At 41.9% G+C, this 23,618-nt stretch overlaps 1 protein-coding gene and 1 pseudogene across 1 annotated transcript in view; both read right to left on the bottom strand.

The window, feature by feature from the left end:
- Positions 1–11,336: 11,336 nt before the first annotated feature.
- Positions 11,337–23,618, bottom strand: part of Ube2u (ubiquitin conjugating enzyme E2 U) — a 67,506-nt gene continuing 55,224 nt past the window's right edge. The window contains exons 8-9 of the mRNA XM_051156912.1: positions 14,818–15,047; positions 11,337–11,889 (exon numbers count right to left, since the gene is read on the bottom strand). Coding sequence (XP_051012869.1) covers positions 11,708–11,889; positions 14,818–15,047 — 412 coding nt within the window. The 3' untranslated portion in view covers positions 11,337–11,707. The remainder of the gene's footprint in view (positions 11,890–14,817; positions 15,048–23,618) is intronic.
- LOC127205521 (transmembrane protein 106B-like) lies at positions 20,472–21,316 on the bottom strand (annotated as a pseudogene).

The following is a 23,618-nucleotide window of genomic DNA, read 5'->3' as shown; positions in this document are numbered from 1 at the left end:
CAGAATCTGAACTTTTCTTAGAGCCCCTTGTAGAAGGGCACTAGGTCCTTGTGTTCATAGATAGAAATAGAGAAGCCAGGAATATTATGCACACAGCCTTTTTTCTCTTCAATGAGAGGGATTTACACCTGTTTTCCACCCATAAAGCTAGATGTTGCTAATAGCTGGGTGATGCTATTCTGTAGAGCTAGGCTTCATTCCAATCCCTCAGACTCCTGAGAGTTGTTTTTCAGTCAATAGAATCTATTCTTATGAAAAAGGTCTCATGTACTTTGTAAAAAGAGTTTACAATTATGCTTATTACAATCTCTTCCTCCCTAGACACTATCCTTAGCACTGTTTCTCACTCAGTAGAACCCATTCTTATCAAAGAGGCCACATGTGCTTTGCAAAAAAAAAAAAAAAATATGTACTTTGCAAAGGAGTTTCAGTGCTTTACTGCTATAACTGTTAGGTAACCTGGGCAGTCCCAGGGCATAGTCTGCTGCTGGGCTGCTGGGCTGCTGGGCTGCTGGGCTTCTGAGCTGCTGGAATGCTGGGCTTCTGGGCAGGAAACAGATGTGTTTCTCCCAAAGGCTGGGTCCAGGTGTTGTTTGATCCTGGACAAGAACAGAGGAAACCTTGGGATTAAAGGTTCTGTTTCTCTCAGGAATTATTAGAGTGCTCGGGGTGAGGCTTATGAGCTAGGCAAGGCTCCTAGCCTCATCTGAGGAGGTAGAAATGAGTTTTCCACTGGATGTTACAGTTAGCTCTTTTAAAATGAGGTTTCTGGTATCAGATGGCAGTGGGAACTGGGAGTTCGAAAAGCCTGGGTTGATACTGCAGTGTTACAGCTCTTTGGTTAAGCTGCTGTACTAACAGCAAGGGTGCTAGTAAAAGGCTGAAATCCTCCTGGAAGGCAGGTCCAGTGAGACACAGCTCAGGCAAGATGCACGCCCAGGGGAGCACTGATCATGGTCAGTGGCTCTTGGGGACAGTTCTGCTGTTGCTTGCTGCCTGACCATCACATAGAAGTGGACAGCAGCAGGTTGCAGTGGCTGAGTGGGAGGCTGCCTAATTGGCAGCTGAAGGGAGGGTTGTGGCATCCAGAAGCTTATGGTGGTCTTCAAGGAGGATGGGAGCTCTTCCTTCCCCAGAATAAATGAGATTCAGGCAAGCCATAGTGAAGGAATGGAGCGAGAGAGCTCTATTTTGTGAAACAGGGACATATAAACCTTGGGCAGTGGAGAGAGTTTCAAGGGTACACGAATTCTATTATCTGGGGCTAAGGATGCTAGGGATACTTGATCTACATACAGTGAAACAACCCTATCGTAAGGGGAGGAAACCAGTACTCAATTATCCTATGGTGGGGGGGGAGAACTCCAGGTACTGTCAAAGGTCACTAGTTGAGAGCTGAGACACATAAGGTAGGTATCTCCAGGATTCCCCAGGTGCTTGATGAATGGGATTCTTATCAGGAAATGGTTGGGCTTGTAATTTCCCTGAGACCTATGTGACATTCCTTAGAGGTTCTGGGATTCCCCAGATCAGGTTGAGAGGGAGCTCTGCTGAGAAATGGAATCTGTTTTCTTATACTGAGCTCAGAAGCTATCTGGAAATGCCAGACTTTGATAGAAATATCCCATATAGAAATACAGGAGATTGCCTGATAACCAGACCCAAGTTGGATTTAATGTTCATGTGTGGGTATGTGTTAGTAGATAGATAGGGCCCCAAATAAGTCTCTGTGAGGGCAATAAACATTGTTTTAAAAGGCAGAGTCAAGGGGCCAGAAAGATGCTTAGTGGTTAAGAGCACCTACTGCTCTTCCAAAGCACATGAAAGTAGTTCCTAGCACTGCACCAGTCAGCTTCTAACTCCAGCTCTAGGAGATCCATCTCTCTCTTCTGGCTTTCTTGGGGACTGCACACACATGCACATACCCACACAAAAACATATACATGCACAATTAAAGATAAAAACCCAATCTTAAAAAAAAAAAAAAAGGTGTAGCTAAGAGGCCCAGAGAGCATTGCTGGGCTTCCACAGTATGGACTTGTTTGGAAACCTTGAGTTTATGGATTACAAGCAGAGGATAGGTTTTACTGTGCAGCATATAGAATTGTGATGTGAACCAGAGGAATAGAGAATGCAGTGACAGCTTCCATTGGTAAGTCTGAGTGAGAGTGTGCTGAGGGAAGGAGGGTTGCATGCCACGGCAGGATGTGTTTTGTCATAGATGAGTCATGCATATGTACATGCTAACACAGTAAAAAGATGGAGAACAAAGATGATGGTTAGAGGGAGGACCTGAACCCACTCTCCAGGCTTTGGAATGGAAACCCACCTGTGGTCTGCAGCCGGGCTCTGTAGCCCAGGCACAGTGTGTACGGTGGTGGAACACCGGAGCTCCTGGCCTGGGGAAGTCTCAGGGAGACAAATAAATCTGTCCCTCAGACACCCCCCACCCCACCCCAGTCCACAGGGAGCCACGGAGGCCCCGGCAAAGCCCTTGGTGCTCAGCAACAGCCTGCACAGTCTGGGTGGGTCTGGCTGGGGCCAAGCAGCCATCCTCAGTGGGCTGAGCCCACAAAATTGGGCTGATAGAACCCAGCCAGGACAGTCCCCATGGCCAGCAGGAATTTGAAAGAACTAGACTGTCCTGAGGGTCTGGAAGGGGGTCTGAATTGTGGCTACAGCTCAGCGGGACTGAACTGCCAAAGGTGAACAATCTAGACTGGTCCAGCATCTAGACTGATCCAGGCAGGAACCTGTCTGGGTGCACAGTAGTCTGGGCTTGGACAACTGGGCAGATAGATAAAGCCACAATCACCATGGCCTATCAGGGACTCCCATGCTTGTGGGAGAAGCTGGACTGCCCTGAGGGGTCTAGAAGGGGGTCTGAATTGGGGCCACAACTCAGTGGGACTGAACCGTCAAAGGTACGCAACCTAGACTGGTCTGCTATCTAGACTGGTCCAGGCAAGAACCTGACTGTGGGCCACAGTGGTCTGGGCCTGGACATTTGGGCAGCTAAAGCCCAGCCAGGAGCTTAAAGTGTAGAACAAAGTCTCCTGGAGCAGAAACCAGGTCGCCTGCTGGTTCCAGAGAAGAACTCCCTGATCCCCCCAGGCAAGGGCACATGACCTATAATCACTTACCAACTATCCACTCATAATGAACAGTGAAAACACCAGAAGCTACCACCCAACATCAGTGATAGCGATATAACTAAAGGACAGCATAAGAACACAAAAACAAAAAACAACTTGGCATCTCCAGATCCCAGCTATCCCAAAGAAAGCAACACTGAGAACTCAAACACAATCAAAATATAAGAAAATGACCACAAATCCTTAGTAATGAAGATGGTAATGGAAGGAACGAATAAAATCCATAAGCAAATGCAGGAAGACGTAGTCAAACAGGTGGAAGACATAAAAGAGGCCTATAGAGAGGCACTGGAAAAAATTCAGGAAAATACCAACAACCAGATGAAGGAAATCAATAAAAGCAGTTCAAGCTCTAAAGATGAAAATGGAAACAGTGATAAAAGCACAATCAGAAGAAAAACAGGAATGAGAGACTGTAGAGAAGAAAGTAAGCAACACAGAGGTGAGCTTCTCTAACAGAATCCAAGAAATGGAGGAATGAATCTCGAGACTAGAAGATGCAAATGTAGAACTATCAAAGAAAATGCTAAATCTGAAAAATTCTTGACATAAAACATCCAAGAAATCAAAGACACAATAAAAAGACAAAACGTGAGAAAAATAGACATCAAGGAAAGTGAAGACACTCAACTCCAAGGCCCAGGAAATATCTTCAACAAAATCATAGAAGAAAATTTCCATAATTTAAAGAAAGAGATGTGGGGATCCAAGATGGCGGTGAGCAGTGTGGACTGTGTTTGGAAGCTCCAGTGAACAATTCAGGGAACTGCACATATTTCTGAGCCAGGAACACCGAGGTCCCCACACCACGGCAGCAGGAGTGCTCCACGGTTCGGAGGGACCAGGGTGTGGAGGACTTGCGTGCCCCTGCACACGGGAGGAGCGCGGATTTCTCGGATCGGAGCAGCAGCAGCAGAGGCAGCAGCAGCAGCGGCACCAGCGTCAGCAGCGGTGGTGGCTGAGGTTTGCAGCTCATAGCCTTCCAGTGGAGGCGATTGGTGTGGTGGCCGGTGGGAGTTGCTGCAGGAGAGGGAACTCTGGGCAGGATTTGGGTTGCGTGGTGCATTGGGACCCAGACTGGACTCGGTGGACAGTTCGGCCCCAGAGTCCCGGATTCTGGCTCAGCCCAGCAAGCAATTCTGCCCGAGGCACTAACTCAGTGTAGCCACAGCTCCCCTGCTGTGGCGCTGGCTGGGCAGAGTGGTCAGTTCCACCCTAGGCACCACCTCAGCTCAGCGGCAGCTCCCCTGAGGTGACGCAGTCTGGGCAGAGCGCTCAGTTCCACCACCGGCGCTGGCCCAGCGCAGCCGCAGTTCTCCTGCTGTGACACAGGCTGGGCGGAGCACTCAGCTCCACTGGAGGCCCTTGCTCGGCGCAGCCGCAGTTCTCTTGCTGTGACGCAGGCTGGGCAGAGCGCTCAGTTCCACCGGCTCTAACTCTGGTTGGACACAGTGTGCAGTTTGAATCCAGAATTCCTGGCTGAGCTTGGTGGACAGTTCAAGCCCTGAGTCCAATAACTGGCCACAGCGTGCACTTTGGGTCAAAAGCCCCTAGCTGAGCTTTGTGTGTAGTCCCAGCCCCAAAATTCTGGCTGGACTCTGTGTGCATTTTGGGCCTAGAATCCCTAGCTGAGCTCGGCAGATGGTACAGGCCCTGAGAATCTAGTTGAGTTCAGCCCATGGTTCGGGCCCAGTGGTCCTGGCTGGACTGGGCAGGGGGCAAAGAAGGCTGTGGATACCTTGGACTGACCCAACGCTCATTCAGAGACCCAGAACGATTGCAGGACCCACAGCACAGGGGAGCTGAAGATCACTGGCTGTGAGAGTCCAAAACAACAGGGCTAACCTCCTAACATCCACACCAGTGAAGCATTAGAGCTCCCAGCCTAAGGAAATCGTGAGAAAACAAGTGAATCTATCATCAGACTCCCTTCATCCAACTCTGGAAGCTACCCAACAAAAATAAAGACAGCAAGATGTCTAAAGGACAGCGAAAAGGCATACGCAAAAATCCCCAAAACAACATGGCGTCTCCAGTTTTCAGCAATCCCAAAGAAAACAACCCAGAGAACTCAAATACAACGGAAATACAAGAAAATGACCTCAAATCCTTAGTAATGAGGATGATAATGGAAGAAACAAGTAACATTTGTAATCAAATGCAGGAAGACACAGCCAAACAGGTGAGAGACATAAAAGAAGCACATAGAGTGGAACTGGAAAAATTTCAGGAAAATGCAAGCAACCAGATGAAAGAAATAAATAAAACAATTCACGCTCTGAAGACCTATAAAGAGGCAATGGAAGAAACTCAGGAATATACAAACAATCAGATGAAAGAAATAAAAAAATCAGTTCAAGATCTGAAAATGAAAATGGAGTCAATGATAAACACACAGACAGAAGAAAAACAAGAGGAGAAGGTGAGCAACACAGAGGTGAGCTTTTCTACAGAATCCAAGAGATGGAAGAACAAATTTCAGGTCTAGAAGATACAATCACAGATCTTGAAGCAGAACAAAGAAAAAATATTAGAGATTCAAGATGGCGGTGAGCAGTGTGGACCATGTTTAGAAGCTCCAGTAAACAATTCAGAGAATTGGACAGAATTCTGAACCAGGAACACCGAGGTCCCCACATCACTGCAGCAGTAGTGCTCCACGGTTTGAAGGGACCAGGGTGCAGAGGACCTGCATGCCCCTGCACACGGGAGGAGCACTTATATCTGCATACTAGCCCAAGGGGCATGTCCCATGAAAGTCTTCACTTACCAGGAAACTGGGACAGAGGGGAGGACATCCTATTGGGACTCTAAATGAGAGAAGCATAAGAGAATGGCAAAGTAGAAGGATCCAGAGGATCCTAGAAACCTATAAGAAAAAAATTATGATAGACAGATTTGGGCCCAGGGGTCCCGCTCAAACTATGGCACCAGCCAAGGACAATACAGGCTGTAAATTTCAAACCCCTACCCAAATCTAGCCAATGGGCAGGACATTCTCCACAGTTGAGGGGAGTGGGGTATGACTTCCACACGTACTCTCGTGCCTCATATTGGACTACGTTCCCTGAATGGGGAGACCTGGTGGCACTCAGGGGAAGGATAGCAGGCTACCAAGAAGAGACTTGATACCCTATGAGTATATATAGGGGGAGGAAGTCCTCCTCAGTCACAGTCATAGAGGAGGGGAGTAAGGGGAAAATGGGAGAGAGGGAGGAATAGGAGGATACAAGGGATGGGATAACCTTTGAGATGTAATGATAATAAATTAATAAAAAAATAAAAAAAGAAAAAAATTTTAAAAGTGGCAAGAGAAAAAGGCAGAGTAACATACAATGGCAAACCTATCAGAATTACACCCGACTTCTCAGCAGAGACTATAAAAGCAAGAAAGGCTTGGACAGAGGTCCTGCAAACCCTAAGAGACTACAGATGCCAGGCCAGACTACTATACTCAGGAAAACTATCAATATCCATTGATGGAGAAAACAAAATATTCCATGAGAAAAACAAATTCAAACAGTACCTATCCAGAAATTCGGCTTTACAGATGAAAAACTCCACCCCAAAGGGACAAGCCACAACCAAAACTACACAGGAAATAAATAACTACAGCATCACAAAAACACAACCACACAAACTCTCTACTGTACCCAACATCAAAAATTAAGGGACTTAACAGTCACTTGTCATTAATATCTCTCAATATCAATGGTCTCAACTTGCTAATAAAAAGACACAGACTAACTGAATGGATGCATAAACAAGATCCAACATTCTGCATTCGAGAAACACATCTCACCCACAAAGACAGACATTACCTCAGGGTAAAATGCTAGAAAAATATTCCAAGCAAACGGTCACCAGAAGCAAGCTGGTGTAGGCATTTTAATATCTAATAAAATAGATTTCAACAAAAATTAATCAAAAGGAACAAGGAAGGACACTTCATACTCATAAAAGAAAAAATCAACCAAGAAGACATCACAATTCTGAACATCTATGCTCCCAATACAAGGGCACCCACATTAGTAAAAGAACTATAAACAAAACTTAAACCACTCATTGACCCCACGCATTAATTAATAGTGGAAGACTTCAGCACTTCACTCTCACTGAAGGATAGGTCATTGAAATAGAAACTAAGCCAAGAAATAATATTAACCAACACCATGGATCAAATGGATCTAACAGATATTTACAGAATTTTTCACCCAAACACTAAGAATTATACCTTCTTCTCACCACCCCAAGGAACCTTCCCCAAAATTGATCACATAGTAGGTCACAAAGCAAGCCTCAACAGATACAAGAAGATTGAAATAATACCTTGTATCCTATGAGATCACCATGGTCTAAGGCTGCACTTCAACAACAACAGAAATAACAAAAAGCCTATACATACGTGGAAACTAAACAACTCTCTGCTAAATGACACCTGGGTCAGGGAAGAAATAAAGAAAAAAATTAAGGACTTCCTGAAATTCAATGAAAATGAAGGAACAACATACCCAAATTTGTGGGATACATTTAAAGCAATGCTAAGAGGAAAATTCATAGCACTAAGTGCCTTTATAAAGAAATTGGAAACATTCCTCATAAGCAATTTAACAACACATCTGGAAGCTGTAGGAAAAAATGAAGCAGGAACACCCAAGAGGAGTAGACATCTGGAAATAATCAAACTCAGGGCTGAAATTAATAAATTAGAAACAAAGAGAACAATTCAAAGAATGAACAAAACTAGGAGCTGCCTCTTTGAGAAAATCAACAAGATAGACAAACCATTAGCCAAACTAACTAAAAGGCAGAGAGACACTATCCAAATCAACAAAATCAGACATGAAAAGGAAGACAAAACAACAGACACTGAAGAAAAAAAATCATAAGATCCTACTTTAAAGGCATATATGCTACAAAATTTGAAACTCTAAGGGAAATGGACAATTTTTTTATTGATTCCACGTGCCAAAATTGAATCAAGATCAGATAAATAAATTAAATGGTCCTATTTCTCCTATAGAAATAAAAGCAATCATTGATAGTCTCACAACAGCAAAAACAACAACAACAACAACAACAACAACAACAACAACAACAACAACAAGCCCAGGGCCAGATGGTTTCAGCGCAGAATTCTACCAGACCTTCAAAGAAAAGCTAATACCGATGCTCTTCAAGCTACTCCAAAAGATAGAAATGGATGGAATATTACCAAATTCATTCTATGATGCCACAGTCACGTTGATACCTAAACCCCACAAAGACTCAACAAAAAAAGATAAATTTCAGACCAATTTCTCTTATGAACATTGACTCAAAAATACCCAATAAAATATCTGCAAAATGAATACAAGAATATATCAAAGATATCATTCACTATGACCTGCTAGACTTCATTACAGGCATGTAGGGATGGTTTAATGTATGGAAATCCATCAATGTAATCCACCATATAAACAAACGGAAAGAAAAAACTCACATGATCATCTCCTTAGGTGCAGAAAAAGCATTTGACAAAATCCAACACCCATTCATGTTTAAAGTTTTGGAGAGATAGGGAATACAAGGCACATACCTAAACGTAATAAAGGCTATATACAGCAAGCCAATAGCCAACATCATATTAAATGGAGAGATACTCAAAGAAATTCCACTAAAATTAGGTACTAGACAAGGCTGCCCACTTTCTCCATATCTCTTCAATATAGTTCTTGAAGTTCTAGCCAGAGCAATAAGACAACAAAAGGAGATCAAGGGGATCCAAATTGGAAAGGAGGAAGTCAAATTACCCCTATTTGCATATGATATGGTAGTGTACATAATTGATCCCCAAAACTCCACCAGAGAACTCCTACAGCTGATAAACACCTTCAGCAAATTGGCTGGATACAAAATTAACTCAAAAAAGTCAGTAGCCTGCCTATATACAAATGACAATCATGCAGAGAAAAAAATTAGGAAAACTATACCCTTCAAGATAGTCAGAAGCAATATAAAATATCTAGGAGTAACTCTAACCAAGCAAGTGAAGAACTTGTTTGAAAAAACTTTAAATCTCTGAAGAAAGAGATTGAACATGACATCAGAAGACAAAGGGATCTCCCTTGTTCATGGATCAGGAGAATTAATGTAGTAAAAATGGCCATCTTACCAAAAGAAATTTACATATTCAATGCAACCCTATCAAAATATCTACACAATTTTTAAAGACATTGAAATATCAATTATCAACTTCATATGGAAAAACAAAAAACCCAGAATAGCTAAAACAATCTTGTACAATAAAAGATCCTCAGGAGTAATCTCCAGACCCCATTTCAAGCTGAACTATAGAGCAATAGTAATTAAAATTGCATGGTACTGGCACAGCAATAGGCTGGTTGATCAATGGAATTGAATTGAAGACCCAGAAATGAATCCACACACATATGGTCACTTGATTTTTGACAAAGAAGCCAAATCTATTCAACGGAAAAAGGATAGCATCTTCAGCAAATGGTGCTGGTCTAACTGGATGTCTAAATGTAGAAAAATGCAATTAGACCCATATTTGTCACCATGCACAAAACTCAAGTCAAAGTGGATTAAAGACCTCAACATAAACCAGAGACATAAATCGGTTAGAAGAAAAAGTGGGGAAGAGCCTGGAACACATTGGCACAGGAGACAACTTCCAGAACAGAACACCAACAGCTCAGGCCTTAAGGTCAACAATTGATAAATGGGACCTCATGAGGCTGAGATGCTTCTGTAAGGCAGGAGACACTGTCAAGAGAACAAAGCGACAGCCTACAGACTGGAAAAAGATCTTCACCAACCTTATATCTGACAAAGGTCTAATTTCCAAAATATATAGAGAACTCAAGAAATTAAACACCACCAAATAAAATAACCCAACTGAGAAATGAGGCTGAAAAACAGAATTCTCAATAGAGGAATATCGAATGGCTGAGAAACACTTAAAGAAATGCTCAACGTCTTTAGTCATCATAGAAATGCAAATCAAAATGACTCTGAGATTCCATCTTACATCCATCAGAATGGCTAAGATAAAAAATTCAAGCGACACCACATGCTGGTGAGGATGTGGAGACAGAGGAAAACTCCTTCATTGCTGGTGGGAATGCAAACTAGTACAACCACTTTGGAAATCTACATGGTGCTTTCTCAGAACACTGAGAATAGGACTTCTGCAAGACTCAGCTATTCCACTCCTTGGGATATACTCAGAAGATGCTCCACCACACAATAAGGACATATGTTCCACTATGTTCATAGCAGCCTTATTCATAATAGCCAGAACCTGGAAACAGCCTAAATGTCCCTCAGTAGAAGAATGGATAAAGAAACTGTGGTACATTTACACTATGGAATACTACTCAGCTATTAAAAAACAATGAATTCCCGAAATATGTGGACAAGTGGATGGAACCAGAAATTTTCATACTGAATGAGTTAACCCAGAAGCAGAAAGATTCACATGGTACATACTCACTTCTTTTTGACCACTAGCCCAAGGGGCATGTCCCATGAAAGTCTTCACTTACCAGGAGATTGGGATAGATGTGTGGACAGCCTACTGGGACTCTAGGTAAGACAAATATAGGAGATGGGGAAATAGAAGCATCCAGAGGGTCCTAGAAACCTACAAGAAGAACATTGTGACGGGTGGATTGGGGTCCAGGAGGGTCTGCTCAAACTATTGCACTAACCAAGGACAATACAAGTAGTAAACATCGAACTCCTACTCTGATCTAGCCAATGGTCAGGACATTCTCCACAGTTATGTGGAGAGTGGGGACTGACTCTGACATGAGCTCTGGTGTCCCGTATTTGACCACCTCCTCTGGATAAGGAGGCCTGAGGGCACTCAAGGAAAGAATAAGCAGGTTACCAAGATGAGACTTGATAGCCTATGACCATATAGAGGGGGAAGAGGTCCTCCTTGGTCATAGACCTAGGGGAGGAGAATAGTGTGAAAGTGGGAAGGAGAAAGGAATGGGAGGATACAAGTGATGGCATAACAATTGAGGTGTAATCTGAATAAATTAATAAAAATAAAAAAACATAGAAGATGGTTAGAGATTTGTGGACATCCAGGAAAACTGAAATGTGGATTTGGTGTCTCCTCTCTTCATGACAGAGGACACAGGGTCCTAGGCAGGTACAGGTGAAGTCACAGGTTTCTCTACCTGGGTTAAGCCCATGCTCTGAAATGCCTGTCCTTCCTTTTGTCCTTCAGCATTATTGCTGTCCCACTGCCTGTTGCTGGTAAGAACTTAGTTCCTGTACCCTATGGATTGTGGGAATATGTGTAACAGCATTGACAGAACACTGCAGTAAGCACTCAATTTTGACTACTTAGTTCCAAACAGGAATAGAGTTTTTAAAACCTACAGCAACAAATTCATTGACTTATATTTGTATTTTGTGCTTGTAGAAAGATGAGACCAACAGGGCTAGAGAGCAGAAGCCATGTTCTGAGCATCTTCCAAACGTGATCCAATGAGGCTGCGCTATAGCTGGGTGCTGTGTGAAATCCTTGTGGGCTAGCTGTCGTACTCCAAAGAATCTACATTAAGAGAACTGGTCCAGGCAACCAGGGTGTCCACTTCGTCTTCCAATGGTACTTCGTATTCACTCTCTTCTGGTGAGTTTTTATTTTTCCACTCCTGTGGTACTTCATAAACCCCTTCTTCACTTTCTGTTTCATAATCATGAGAACGTTCAGCTGTGGTGGGAAACATGAGAAAAATATATTGGACTTAGTGAGAAAAACAATGAGAGAGCTAATGCTGATAATCATCTGAATGAGGACATACATCCTTTAAAAACTTTTTATAGAAACTACTGTGTATTGAATGTCTGTACGTGCATGTACATGCATGTGTGTGTGCGTGCGTGTGTGAATGTGTGTGATGTTTATATATGTAAATACAGTGTGTGCAAAAGCCAGAAGACACTGTTATATTCCCTGGAGCTGGAAGGTTGTGAACACCCTCCATGGGTGCTGGCAACAGCTGTCACAAGAGCAGTAAGAGCTTTTAACTGCAGAGCCATCTCTCCAGCCTTCCTCCTTTTTAAAACCTTCTAAATGATACATTTTACACTCTTCTCCCAACCTTTTTGTTATTCATTAGCTCATTCTGCGGACTTGTACTTACTATATAAGTGCTGGCTTACAGTTACATCTTTTTTTTTTTTTTAAAGATTTATTTATTTATTATTATGTATACAGTGCTCTGCCTGCATGTACACTGGCAGGCCAGAAGAAGACATCAGATCACATTAGAGATGGTTGTGAGCCACCATGTGGTTGCTGGGAATTGAACTCAGGACCTTTGGAAGAGCAGGTGGTGCTCTTAACCACTGAGCCATCTCTCCAGCCCCTTATAGTTACATCTTAGGGAAAGGCATTCTACCTTGCTGAGACTGAAGATATAGGGACTTCCCCAGTTCCAGCCTTAAGGTTCTCACAAGACTTACGACACTGTGAGAAGAGGATTGGCTAAGATGTGCCAGAAATCCTGGCACCCAGAACTGTGAAACACTAAGTGTGTGCTGGGGTAATTTGTTAATACAGCAAAAGAAATCATAGGATGATATGGCCAAGAGAGAAGTGCTGTTAGACCTTTTGGGAAACTTCTAGAAAGGTTAGCATGGGCTGAGTTTGCCTTATGAAAACTTTGGGAAACCAGAGGTGTTTTGAATTTTTGGAATATATGCACACACGTAACGAAATCTCTTGTGATGGCCCAAGCTTACACATAAAACTTACCTGTAGTTGGGGGAGGGATGAATATTATCAGAACACACTGTATGTAATTCTCAAAGAACTGATAATAATTTTAAAAGGTTTCACATATAACTTATGAACTGAAGGTAATTTTGTACATGTAAATAATTTTATACATAGGTCAGCAGGGCAGTGCAGTGGACCATGTCTGGTATCAGTTTTTGCATGAGAGATGCTCATCCTTTATGTGAACTGAATGGAAGAGGATGCCTAGGTACTAGAATGTTAAGAGGAGAGAATAGTGTTAGAAGTGGGAAGTGAAGAAACTGTGCTTTTTTAAATGTTAAAATAATGCAGGAGAGCTGGGGAGATGACTCTGCAGTTAAGAACATGCATTCTTCTTGCAGAGGATCAGAATTAAACTCCTGGCATCCACACCAGGCAGCTTACAACTGCTTACAACTCTAGCTCCAAGGGATATTCCTAACTTCAGGCACATGCACATAGACAGACATACACATGTACATGTAAATAAATAATGGTAAAATTTTTTTAAATAGAAAAAATAGGGGCCTGGAAAGATGGCTCAGTTGTTACGAGCACTGTCTGCTCTTCCTAAGGTCCTGAGTTCAATTCCCAGAAACCACATGGTGGCTCACAACTATCTATACTCTCTAATGACCTCTTCTGGCTTCCAGGAATACATGCAGATAATAGAATCTTTTTTTTTTTTTAAAGAAAAAAGTAATGCAGATAATGAAGAAATGTGACCCACTAGATGCAGGGACAAGGGTAAGAAATCTTACTGAAAAAGACAGGTTTGAGAAAATCAAGGAACCTCAATTTCACCCTAAAGGAAATGGGAAGTGATGAAGTCATTTGAGATCTGGTGACAGTAGCAGATGCAAGCTGTAGGAGACAGTTTGAAAAAGCATAGACAGACATCACTATACTTATCAACTTCAACAAATGACCTCATCTACACGTGAAAATGGTGATGATGCAGGAAGGTAGAGACTGAGTGAAGGGAGGAGAGAGACCTCAAGGAAAAAGTAGAGAAGGCTGGAATGAACTGTGTCTTACCAACCCTTACAGATCCCTTAGTCTGTGGGGAGCCATGAAGGGAGTTGACAGGATGGCCATTCACAGGAGGAGGAACTGAGTGTAGCTACCAGGATGAGGAGGAAAAGAGGGCACTGCTGAGGCAGCACAAAGGCAGCCAGGACAGTGAGAGGTAGTAGGGGAAAGGGTTGGAGTGGGATCCTTAGAACCGTGAGTGAAGGAAGCTGTTGTGGCTGGCATTCATACACTGAGATGGCTTAACAATTAGGTGGCAGGGAGCATCTCCGGCTAGTGCTTTTTAGGACTCTCCAGCCTACAAGGAGTTTTTCACACACAGAGTGCGTGGTCAGAGAATCCCGTCAGCTGGAGCAGTTATTAGAAGGAATATTTACAGAATGTCTTCTGGGGACAGAGCCCCAGCCCCAACTGAGTGGGAAGCGACTGACTCCAGAGCAGACTGTGAAGAGTCTAGTCCTAAGTCCTGTGATCCCATATGCCAAGCTGTCCTCTCCTTCCTAGGGGACTTCTGCTTTAGTTACCAGCTCTCTCTTCCATCTCATGACCTGCATTTCATTCCCAACTACCCACAGTTTCACTGAAAAACTGGTTTTTAAACACATAAACCTACAATAGATGCTACTCTTTTCCTCTCAACCATGTTGCCTGTATCTCTGCACCAACATGAAACATCAGGAGTCAGTGTCCAGGTCTTTTTGGGTTTGGCTACTTTTCCACAGTTTGAAGCCTAGCATTGACTTTTCAAATTGTATATTAACATATTAAGAAGCATAGTAGGCTTAAAAATACAAAATCTAGTCCAATTTTAAAATCTTCAATTCCTATGTAATTAGTTTATTGAACTGGTTTTTGGTAGGGTTGAAATAATGCTCTTTAAGCCGCATGTACTCAAACTTATTTGAGTTGAGCAATAGTTTAAGTTTATAATTATAAACAATAGTTTAGATAGAAAAAAAAAAGCTAAATCCAACTTACTTGGAGATGGGTGGACAACCTTCTTTTTGAAGAAGCGATTGTTACTGCGTTGAGGCAATTTATTTTCTCTAGCGAACTGACACTTAGTGAGCCCAAACCTGTAAAACAGGAAAACAGAGGCATCTATAAACTGTGGGAGATGAATTACACTTAAGGAAGACAAATCAAGCAGGTTGAATGAAACAGAAAGATAGAACAGTGTCCTGGAACAATGGACTTGGGACATGATGTCATTCTGAATGTTGACCAACCATGACTTTATTTCAGTGTACACTTTCCAGAGGAACAGTAACGAGAGAAACACATGTGCTGGGGATTAATGGTAAATGCTGTCATATTGCAAAGGTAAAATTAGCATGCTGCGTAGCGAGGGCCACTCTGAGAAATGACCACAAACTTTGTTTTGAAATGCCCTCTTTGCCCCTCTCCTGCATATGTGTGGGACCTCCAGTGAATCCTGGAACCACAGCCAGTGTCAGGTCCTACCTGTGCAGCCTCCATACATACCAGCATACACTTAATGCCTTTTATGTCTTGTGTATTAACTTTTCACACTGACTGTGCAGTGAGGGGCAATGGCACTAAGACACATTTCTGTTTGTCTCTTCACAAACAGAAGATTCAAAGGTAACTTTCCACATGGTTAATCAGCAAAGGAGTTTGCTGATTAAGCCAGAATTTCTCTTTGTAGGAAGCAGTTTATAGCTTCTTTGGCATGTCCAAATTATATCACCATTACATCATGCTTTGGAAGCTACTATTAAGGAAAACAAGTGCTTTCTGAGATACTATCACAGTGCCTGATGACCCAGTCAGCTACTGAGTGGCGTGGGTGGATAGTGTGTGGTGGAGTGCTGGACTGAGTGCCAGGTCCTATGCTGGGTGAGAAGGTGAGCTACGGGGCTGCCATTTTATCATGTTACTCAGAATGCATGCATTTGAAGAATATTTCTTTTTCCTAGATTTTTCTACTTATTCTTTTTAGACTGCGGTTGACTTTAGATAGCTGAACTGTGGGTAAAGGACTACTGCAGCAGATATTTTTTCCTCAGAGAGGCTGGAGGTCTGGGTTTGGCCTCTTCCTTCTGAAGGTATCCAAAAGAATCCTCCTTGGTCTACAGCCAGCTTCTATTGGCTCCCAGCAGCCCTTGGCTCATTGTTTCAACCTCCGCTTCCACTCCACGGAGCTACCTCCCCTGGCATGTCTCTGTGCCCTGCCCTGCCCCCAAAGCAAGTCCAGCCAGACCTCACACTCCATTTATTTCTGCCTCAGCTTCCTGCCTCAGAGTGCAGGGGTTTCAGGTGTGTGTCACCATGTCCAGTCTTCTTTTCTCAAGGCCAACGTCCTGGCTGCAGAACACTCCTCTGTTCAGTGGGGTTTCACTGTGACTAATTACATTTGTAGACATTGCTTTTCAAATATCTTAGTATGAGATGCAGCCAGGGGAAAGGTAAGAACGGAAAAGGGGGGTCTCTATTCAACCCACTACAACAGGAGGTTGTTTTAACAGAAAGAAATCTTAACTTCTGGAAAAGTGACCAAGACGGTAAAGATGGTGGAGAGCCTAAGTCATGCTACCAAGAGTGTCCGAGGGACCAGTCCAGATGTGAAAATTTCCATGACAATTTTGGAATAAATCTTTTGGAGTAAACAATGGCTTGTTCATTTTGTTTTCTTTTGTTTTGTTTTGCTTCTTGCGAAAAACTTGTTAGTGAAAATCAAGAGACATAGAGATGAGGCATTTGCTGGATGGCATTGATTGCTCACAGATGTGTTTTATTAAGTTGAGGAAGATCTCTACGCCCCCTGCTCTTCTGTTTTCTATAGCCCAGGCTGGCCTCCTGCCTCAGTCTCCTAAGTACTGAGGTGACAGGTGAGTGCCTCTGTGGCCAGCTCTTTCCTTTTGCATTCATGCACACGACCCACACTGAGTCCCACTTTACGTGTACTTGGCTTTCCCATCATGTTAACACTTTGCGACAGGTGCTAGCGGCTGCTCCTTCCTCATCTGTTTGCTGAAAGGTTTTGTGTACATTTCTGTTATTTTCCTAAGTGTGTAGGAAAATTCTCCAAGGATACCATCTGAGCTTAGTGTTCTGTGCAGGTATTTTTAGGCCTAGATTCAATGTGTCAGGCATGTAATTATTTAGGTTATCCATTTGTTTTCTTTCCTTTTTCCCTGTAGTACTGACGCCCAAACCCCAAGCCTCATGGATGCTGTGCAAGTGCTGCGCCAATGAGATTCCCCACAAGCCTTTGCCTAGTGTTTTTCTTTTTGGTTTTTTCAAGACAAGGTTTTTCTCTGTACCTCAGGCTGTCTTGGATCTTGCTTTGTAGACCAGGCTAGCCTGGAACTCAGAGATCTGCCTGCCTCTGCTTCCCGAGTGCTGGCATGAAAGGCTTGCTCCACCACTAACCAGTGGTCTATTTTTAATTCTCATTGGCCATTGTCTTGCAATAAATTCCTTCATTAGATTTATTAATCTGATAGCTTTATTTCAGAAAGATAACATTTATTGGGTATAGGATCCAAGCTGGACAGTTTCAAGCAGTTAATGGTACTTGAAATAATAATATTTTGCCTGCATGTTTTCTGACATGATGCTATTGGATGTTATCATTTATTCTCTACATATGAATTAAAAATCCTTTGCTAGCTTGTAGTATCCCCCTCCTCTCTGTGTGTGTGTGTTTTGTGGTGCTAGAGTTAAAACAGTGTCTCATTCTTGCCAAACAAGCCCTTTAACACTGAGCCAGCCTGCTTTGCTGTTTTAAGATTTTTCTCATCTCTGAGTTCCAGAGATTTGATTAGCATAGACTTTGGTATCTCTGAATATTCCTTATCCTAGGATTCATGAAGTTTCTTGGTATGTGACTTTAAGATTTTCATCAGATTTGGAACAATTTCAGCCTTAACAGTTTCTTCAAATATTTTTCTGTTCCTTCGTCTGAACCCATTCAATTACCCGGGTCCCCTTTTGTTTGGTGATTGTCCCATGGCTCAGTTGTGCTCGTTAGTATCTTTTTGGTCTTCCCCATATTAGTTTATATGGATCTAGTTCTTTAAAATATTAAGTTAAAGTTAGCATACAAATAAGTTTCATTTGCATTTGTCTATGTGTACATTATACACACACACACACACACACACACACACACACACACACACACACATATATAAACATCACTTATATCTACCTTCTTATGTCCTCCTCACACCCCCTAAATGTTACAGGAGGTTTTTGAAGTTTATGTTGAGTCTGTAGATCAATTTTGGTAAAATTTTCACAATGTTAATCTTCACATAAGTCATTTTCACAATGTCAGTTTGGCCAGTTTGGGACTGTGCAAGTCCTTTCCGTTTTCTAATGTCCTCTGTAATTTCTTTAGTCTCTTAAAGTTTTCATCATAAAGGTCGTTTACCTCCGCAGATTCATTCCTAAGTGTTTTATGTTTACTGGGAATGGGATTTTTTTTTTATTTTTTTCCCCTTCGTATGTTGATATACAGAAAGGCTACTGCTAGATTTTGCATGCTAATTTTGTCTTCTATTACTTTGCTGAAAATGCTATTCTTTTAAAGACTATTCTGGTACAGTTTTAGGGCTTCTGGAATCTAGGATCATGCTATTTGCAAGAAGGGGAATTCTCACTTCTTCCTTTCCTATTTACACCTTTTGTTTTTCTTTCTTGTCTATAACTTAAGCTGAGGCATCAAGCCCTATTTTTTTCCTTGTGACAGAGGAAATGCCTTTTGTTTTCTCCTATGTAGTATAATGGTGGCTCCAACTTTGTCATGTAGCCTTTATTATGTTGAGGTATCTTCCTTCTCTTCTTAGGTTCCTCAAGGCTTCTGTCATGAAGGGTGCTGAACTTCATCAAAGGCCTTTTCATCATCTGTTGAGATGTCCATATGTCTTCAAGTCTACTTGTGTATGGTATATATTTAGATGGAACACCTTACATCCCCGGGAAAGAATCAACTTGGTCATGTCCATGATCTTCATGTTGTGTTCTTGAATTTGATTTACAAGTATTTTACAGGGAACTTTTTCATCTCTGTTCAGCAATGGCATTGGTCTAGTTTTTTTTTTTTCCTATATCTTTATCCAGTTTTGTATTTGGTTACAGCTGGCTTGACAGAGTGAGTTTGTTAGCATTTCACTTGCATTTGAGTTTATAATTTTTGTTTTTTCAAGAGACAGGATTTTTCTATGTAACAGTCTTGACTGTCTTGGGACTCTTGTTGTAGACCAGGCTGGCCTCAAACTCACAGAGATCTGCTTGCTTCTGCCTCCTGAATGCTAGGATCAAAGGTGTGCACTACAGTGCCCAGCTGTGCTGCTGGATCTTGCACTCTTGGTTAGTAGTGACTTCAGGGCTTGAGATGCATTGGTCCATGCTTTCCTGGCTTATTGGTGGCAGGGAGAGCTCTGACAGGGTTCTCAGGTACTAGCTTTGGAACTTGAGTTGTTGCTTCTGTTGTTTCACCTTTCTCTAATGCATGCATATGTGTGCAGTCCAGAGCGCAACCTTGGGTGTCATTCTCAGAAATGCAGCCAACCTCTTTTGAACAGGGACTTTCTGTGGCCTATAGGCTCATCAATTAGGCTCGACTAGCAGGCCAGTGAGTGTCAGTAACTCTCCTGTCTGTACCTCCCTGCTCTCGGTCACAGGCACATGCCACCATGTCTGGCATTTTTACATGGGTTCTGAGGATGAGACTCAGGTTCCTTTGCTCAGAAGGCAAACATTTTACCAACTTAGCCACATCTACTACTACCTCCTTTTCAGTTTTTTTTAAGCCATGCAGTTTATTTACAATATTGTACATTAAAGGAATATGTTTGAAGATCACACAGAAAGTTCAAAAGCTACACATGAAACATTTACTGAGAGGTTCTTATAAAGTGAAGGACAGAATTTGGCAGACTCTTATGGTTGGTAAATATTACGCAACCATTAGCTAGAAATAAGACAAAATCATGCAAATGAGTAGAATTTCAACAAATTCAAGGCTAAAAACTTTTACCTAATAGCTATCATATTGCTATCATATTGTTGAAAGACTAGCATGTAAGAATGGGAATTTATAAAACAAGTCAGTTTTTAAAAGTCCTCCATGAACAACAGGCCTTCAATACTTTCACATAAAAACCATCAAATTATGTTCGTGATAGAACTGTATCATCAATAGAGATATAGATTGAATCTATCACTTTTATAATAATTTATTGTATTTAGAGGAAGTCTCAATTTTTTACCTTGGGAACAAAGGTGAGAAGAAAGCTAATCGGTTAACTTATGATCTGGTAAAAGTTCTTGGTAAGAGCAAATCATCATCATAGAACGAGAGTCCAGTAACTGTGTAAGGACCAGATTCTGTTAGCTGAACCCTCAGTGTCGTGTGTAAACTTTAGACATGCTCAATTAAAGATGTCCTTCTAGGCAGTACCTCCTCATTGACAGTTCTGAAGATGCTTCAGGTGTGTCATAGGCTCTAATTACGTCTCCTATAGAGTTTACTGTTGTGGCTGCAGGACATTTAGACACTCAGAGTGGGCCAACTGGTAAGTTGTGTTCCTTCCACAGTTGACATACTGGTACCTCTCCTGCGATATTTCCTCAGAGTGTCCAAAGTATGTTGTTGTTACAGTAACTTGCATCATGAATATTACGTTGTGTACTGTGATGGAGATCAGTGTACAGAATTTGTACATGTAACTCATTTCCTCTGCAATAACTATGAGTACTGTATAGTCATTGGAGTCATATCAAGCAGATTGATACCAATGTTAGTTATGTTGTTTGAGCGTGCCTTCCCAATAACTGTTTTTGAAAACTAAACTTGAGCAATGATGTTTTCAACTTCAACAGAATAATAGTTATTGCTTGTTATATTTAGTGTGTTTGTAATGTTTAAATATATAGTTTGCTTCTGAAAATTACAACCAACATAGGCCGACATCAATAGATCAAAGGAAAAGAGAAAAAAAACACAGCCAATCCAGAGAGGAGCAGGCAGACGAACACAGATGCTATCACATACAGCTTTGTTCTTCTTGGCCATAACCACTGATCACTGTATGGAATCAGCACCACCAGTTGGTTTTCTCGCCCCCTAGGAATTCTTCCTGTTCCTTGGCAAGTGGGACAAATGACACTGTCTCTTCCAGTAAATTCCACATACCGAAACTGAGACACATCTCCACTTCTTCCATCTTCATTTTGCACTTCACTGCTAACCAATCCATTCCTCCTATTGTCTGTCGATGTGGTCCCATCATAACCATCTTCTTTATTTGAAAGCAAAGGTAAATGAGAAAGAGACTTTCCCATGTTTGAGGTCTTAAAGGGAATGCGAGATCCCCTTACTCTCCTCTCTGGGGTCAATGTTTATGTCTTGGCTTTGGGAACTCAACAGGGTTCTCAGATGGTGAATAATCAGGTTCCTTTCCCCCTCTGTCAGGCTGATTCCCTTTGTGAAGGAGGAAAATGTGTACCATCGCAGCTTTCAGTGGCCTTGTTGCCAAGGCAAGACTGGCAGCTGACTTTTTCCCTGGTGTTAAGAAAAGCAGGGTGGTGGTGGCTCCCGCCTTTAATCCCAGCACTCGGGAGGCAGGGGCAGGCAAATCTCCGTGAGTTTGAGGCCACCCTGTCCACAAAGTGAGTCCAGGACAACCAAGGCTACACAGAGAAACCAGTTTCAGAGGTTTAGTCCATTATCATCATGGCGGGAAACATGGCAGCATGCAGACAGACATGGTGCTGGAGAAGGAGCTGAGAAGGGCTGAATTCGCCCTTTCAACTTTTAATATTATTTCTCTTCTCTCTACTTTTTGCATCTAGACTAAGTCATATAGAGTTTTTTCTATGCTCATGCCTATTTGGGGTTCTAAGAACCCTCTGTTTTAAATGTTCACTTATTTTTCTAGATTTAGAAAGTTTTCTACTCTAATTTCATTGAATAGATTAAAAGACTCTTGGTTAGTTAGGCCTTTTGATCATATCCCAGAGTTCCTGGGTGCTGTGGACATGCTCTGTTTTTCCTTTATGGCTAGTTGAGCACAGTGTTGTCATCCCTGCGTGATATTCTTTCTTCTTTTGGTTGAGTGTATTTCTGGTACATCCCACTCTGCTGCTACTTGGTTGCCTAAGTTCTTAATTTTCAATGTTTCTCCTTTCTCTTTTATTTGCTACATTTTTAAGCTCACTGCAAATTTCTTCTACAGTGTTTTTCTGGTCTTCCAATAGAAGATGATGTGTAGGTGCATATACAGATATTAATTTTAGTGGAGTTCCAAGTTATAAATACACATTTATATATAAATTTTAATGTACTAATGAGACACACACACACACATATAAGTTTTGGAGAGAAAATATAGTTAATCCACCTTAGTCTTAAACTCATAATCCCCCTGCCTCAACCTCCCAACTGCTAAGCTTCAAGTATGCACTATTATACCCATCCTCTTTTTTTCTCTTTTTTACCACATTGATTTAGAGAAAGGTAAAACAATGGAAGCAGCAACTCAATTCCAAAGCTAGTACCTGAGAACACGGTCAGAGCTCTCCTTGCCACCCACAAAACCAGGAAAGCATGGAGTCACTGCTAACCGAGAGCACTACGTGCAGCTACAGATGATCTGTATTCTTCTGCATGTCTTCCTTTTCTTTCTTCCACATTTTCATGACTTTATTTTAATTGAAATGGATTTTTCTCCCAAAGACATATTCTGATCATGGTTTCCCTTCCTCATCTCCTCCTGGGTCCTCTCCACTCACCTACCCATTCAACTCCATGCCTTCCTTCTCTATCTCTTTAGAAAACAAACCAGCAAATAAGAAAAAAAAAAAAAAAAAAAAAAAACCCAGAGTAGAAAACTAAAGAAATAAGTAAAAATCCTGAGGTATACACACACATGCCCAGAAAACCACAAAATCAGAAAACATAAATATATAAGCAAAACATCAGTAATGTTAAAAAATGCATAGACAAAGCATTAGAGGCAAAATAAAAATATCCAAAAGTATTGAGTTCATTTTGAGTTGGCCGTCTTCTATCAGATGTCAACATCGCTGCTCTAAGGTCCACAACTACTAACTTTATCATCAACCTTAGTGACTTCTGCTCTGGGTTTGAATCTCCGGCTTATATTCATAACTGCTCATTTTATATGGGAGAATAAAAGCTATCATTTTGTGTTGTCATGTTTTGGATTTTCTTACCTTCCTTTAAACGTGGTGGTGCTTGCTGTGACATGTAATTCAGTACCTTTGAATCAGCTTGTGACTTCCAGGGCTCGTTTTAGGTTTTTATGGTTCTTGCTTAGCCTTTTCCTGGGGACTAGACATGACCTCTCTTAAGCCATCTAGTACTCATTCTCGCTCTCTGACAAGATCTAATTGATGGAGCCCAGGGCGGCTTTGAACTCTCTGTAGCTGAGAATGACCTTGAACTTCTGACCTTCTTGCCTCTGCTTCTCAAATTCTGGGATCACAGGCCTGTGCTAATGGACGCAGCCATCCAGAACCTCTGGGACAGTAAGGTCTCTCTACCCAGGGTCACATGAATACAGAGGAATAACCAGCTCTGTGTCAGCCAAGAGTTATAAAAATCATTAGGACTTTACTTTCTTTGGGGTAAATATGACTTAAAAAACTCT

Source organism: Acomys russatus, chromosome 2, assembly GCF_903995435.1.
Source record: "Acomys russatus chromosome 2, mAcoRus1.1, whole genome shotgun sequence".
In the NCBI taxonomy this organism is placed as follows: Eukaryota; Metazoa; Chordata; class Mammalia; order Rodentia; family Muridae; genus Acomys; species Acomys russatus.
Note: the sequence above shows the minus strand (reverse complement) of the source record. Positions and strands in the feature narration are given on the sequence as shown.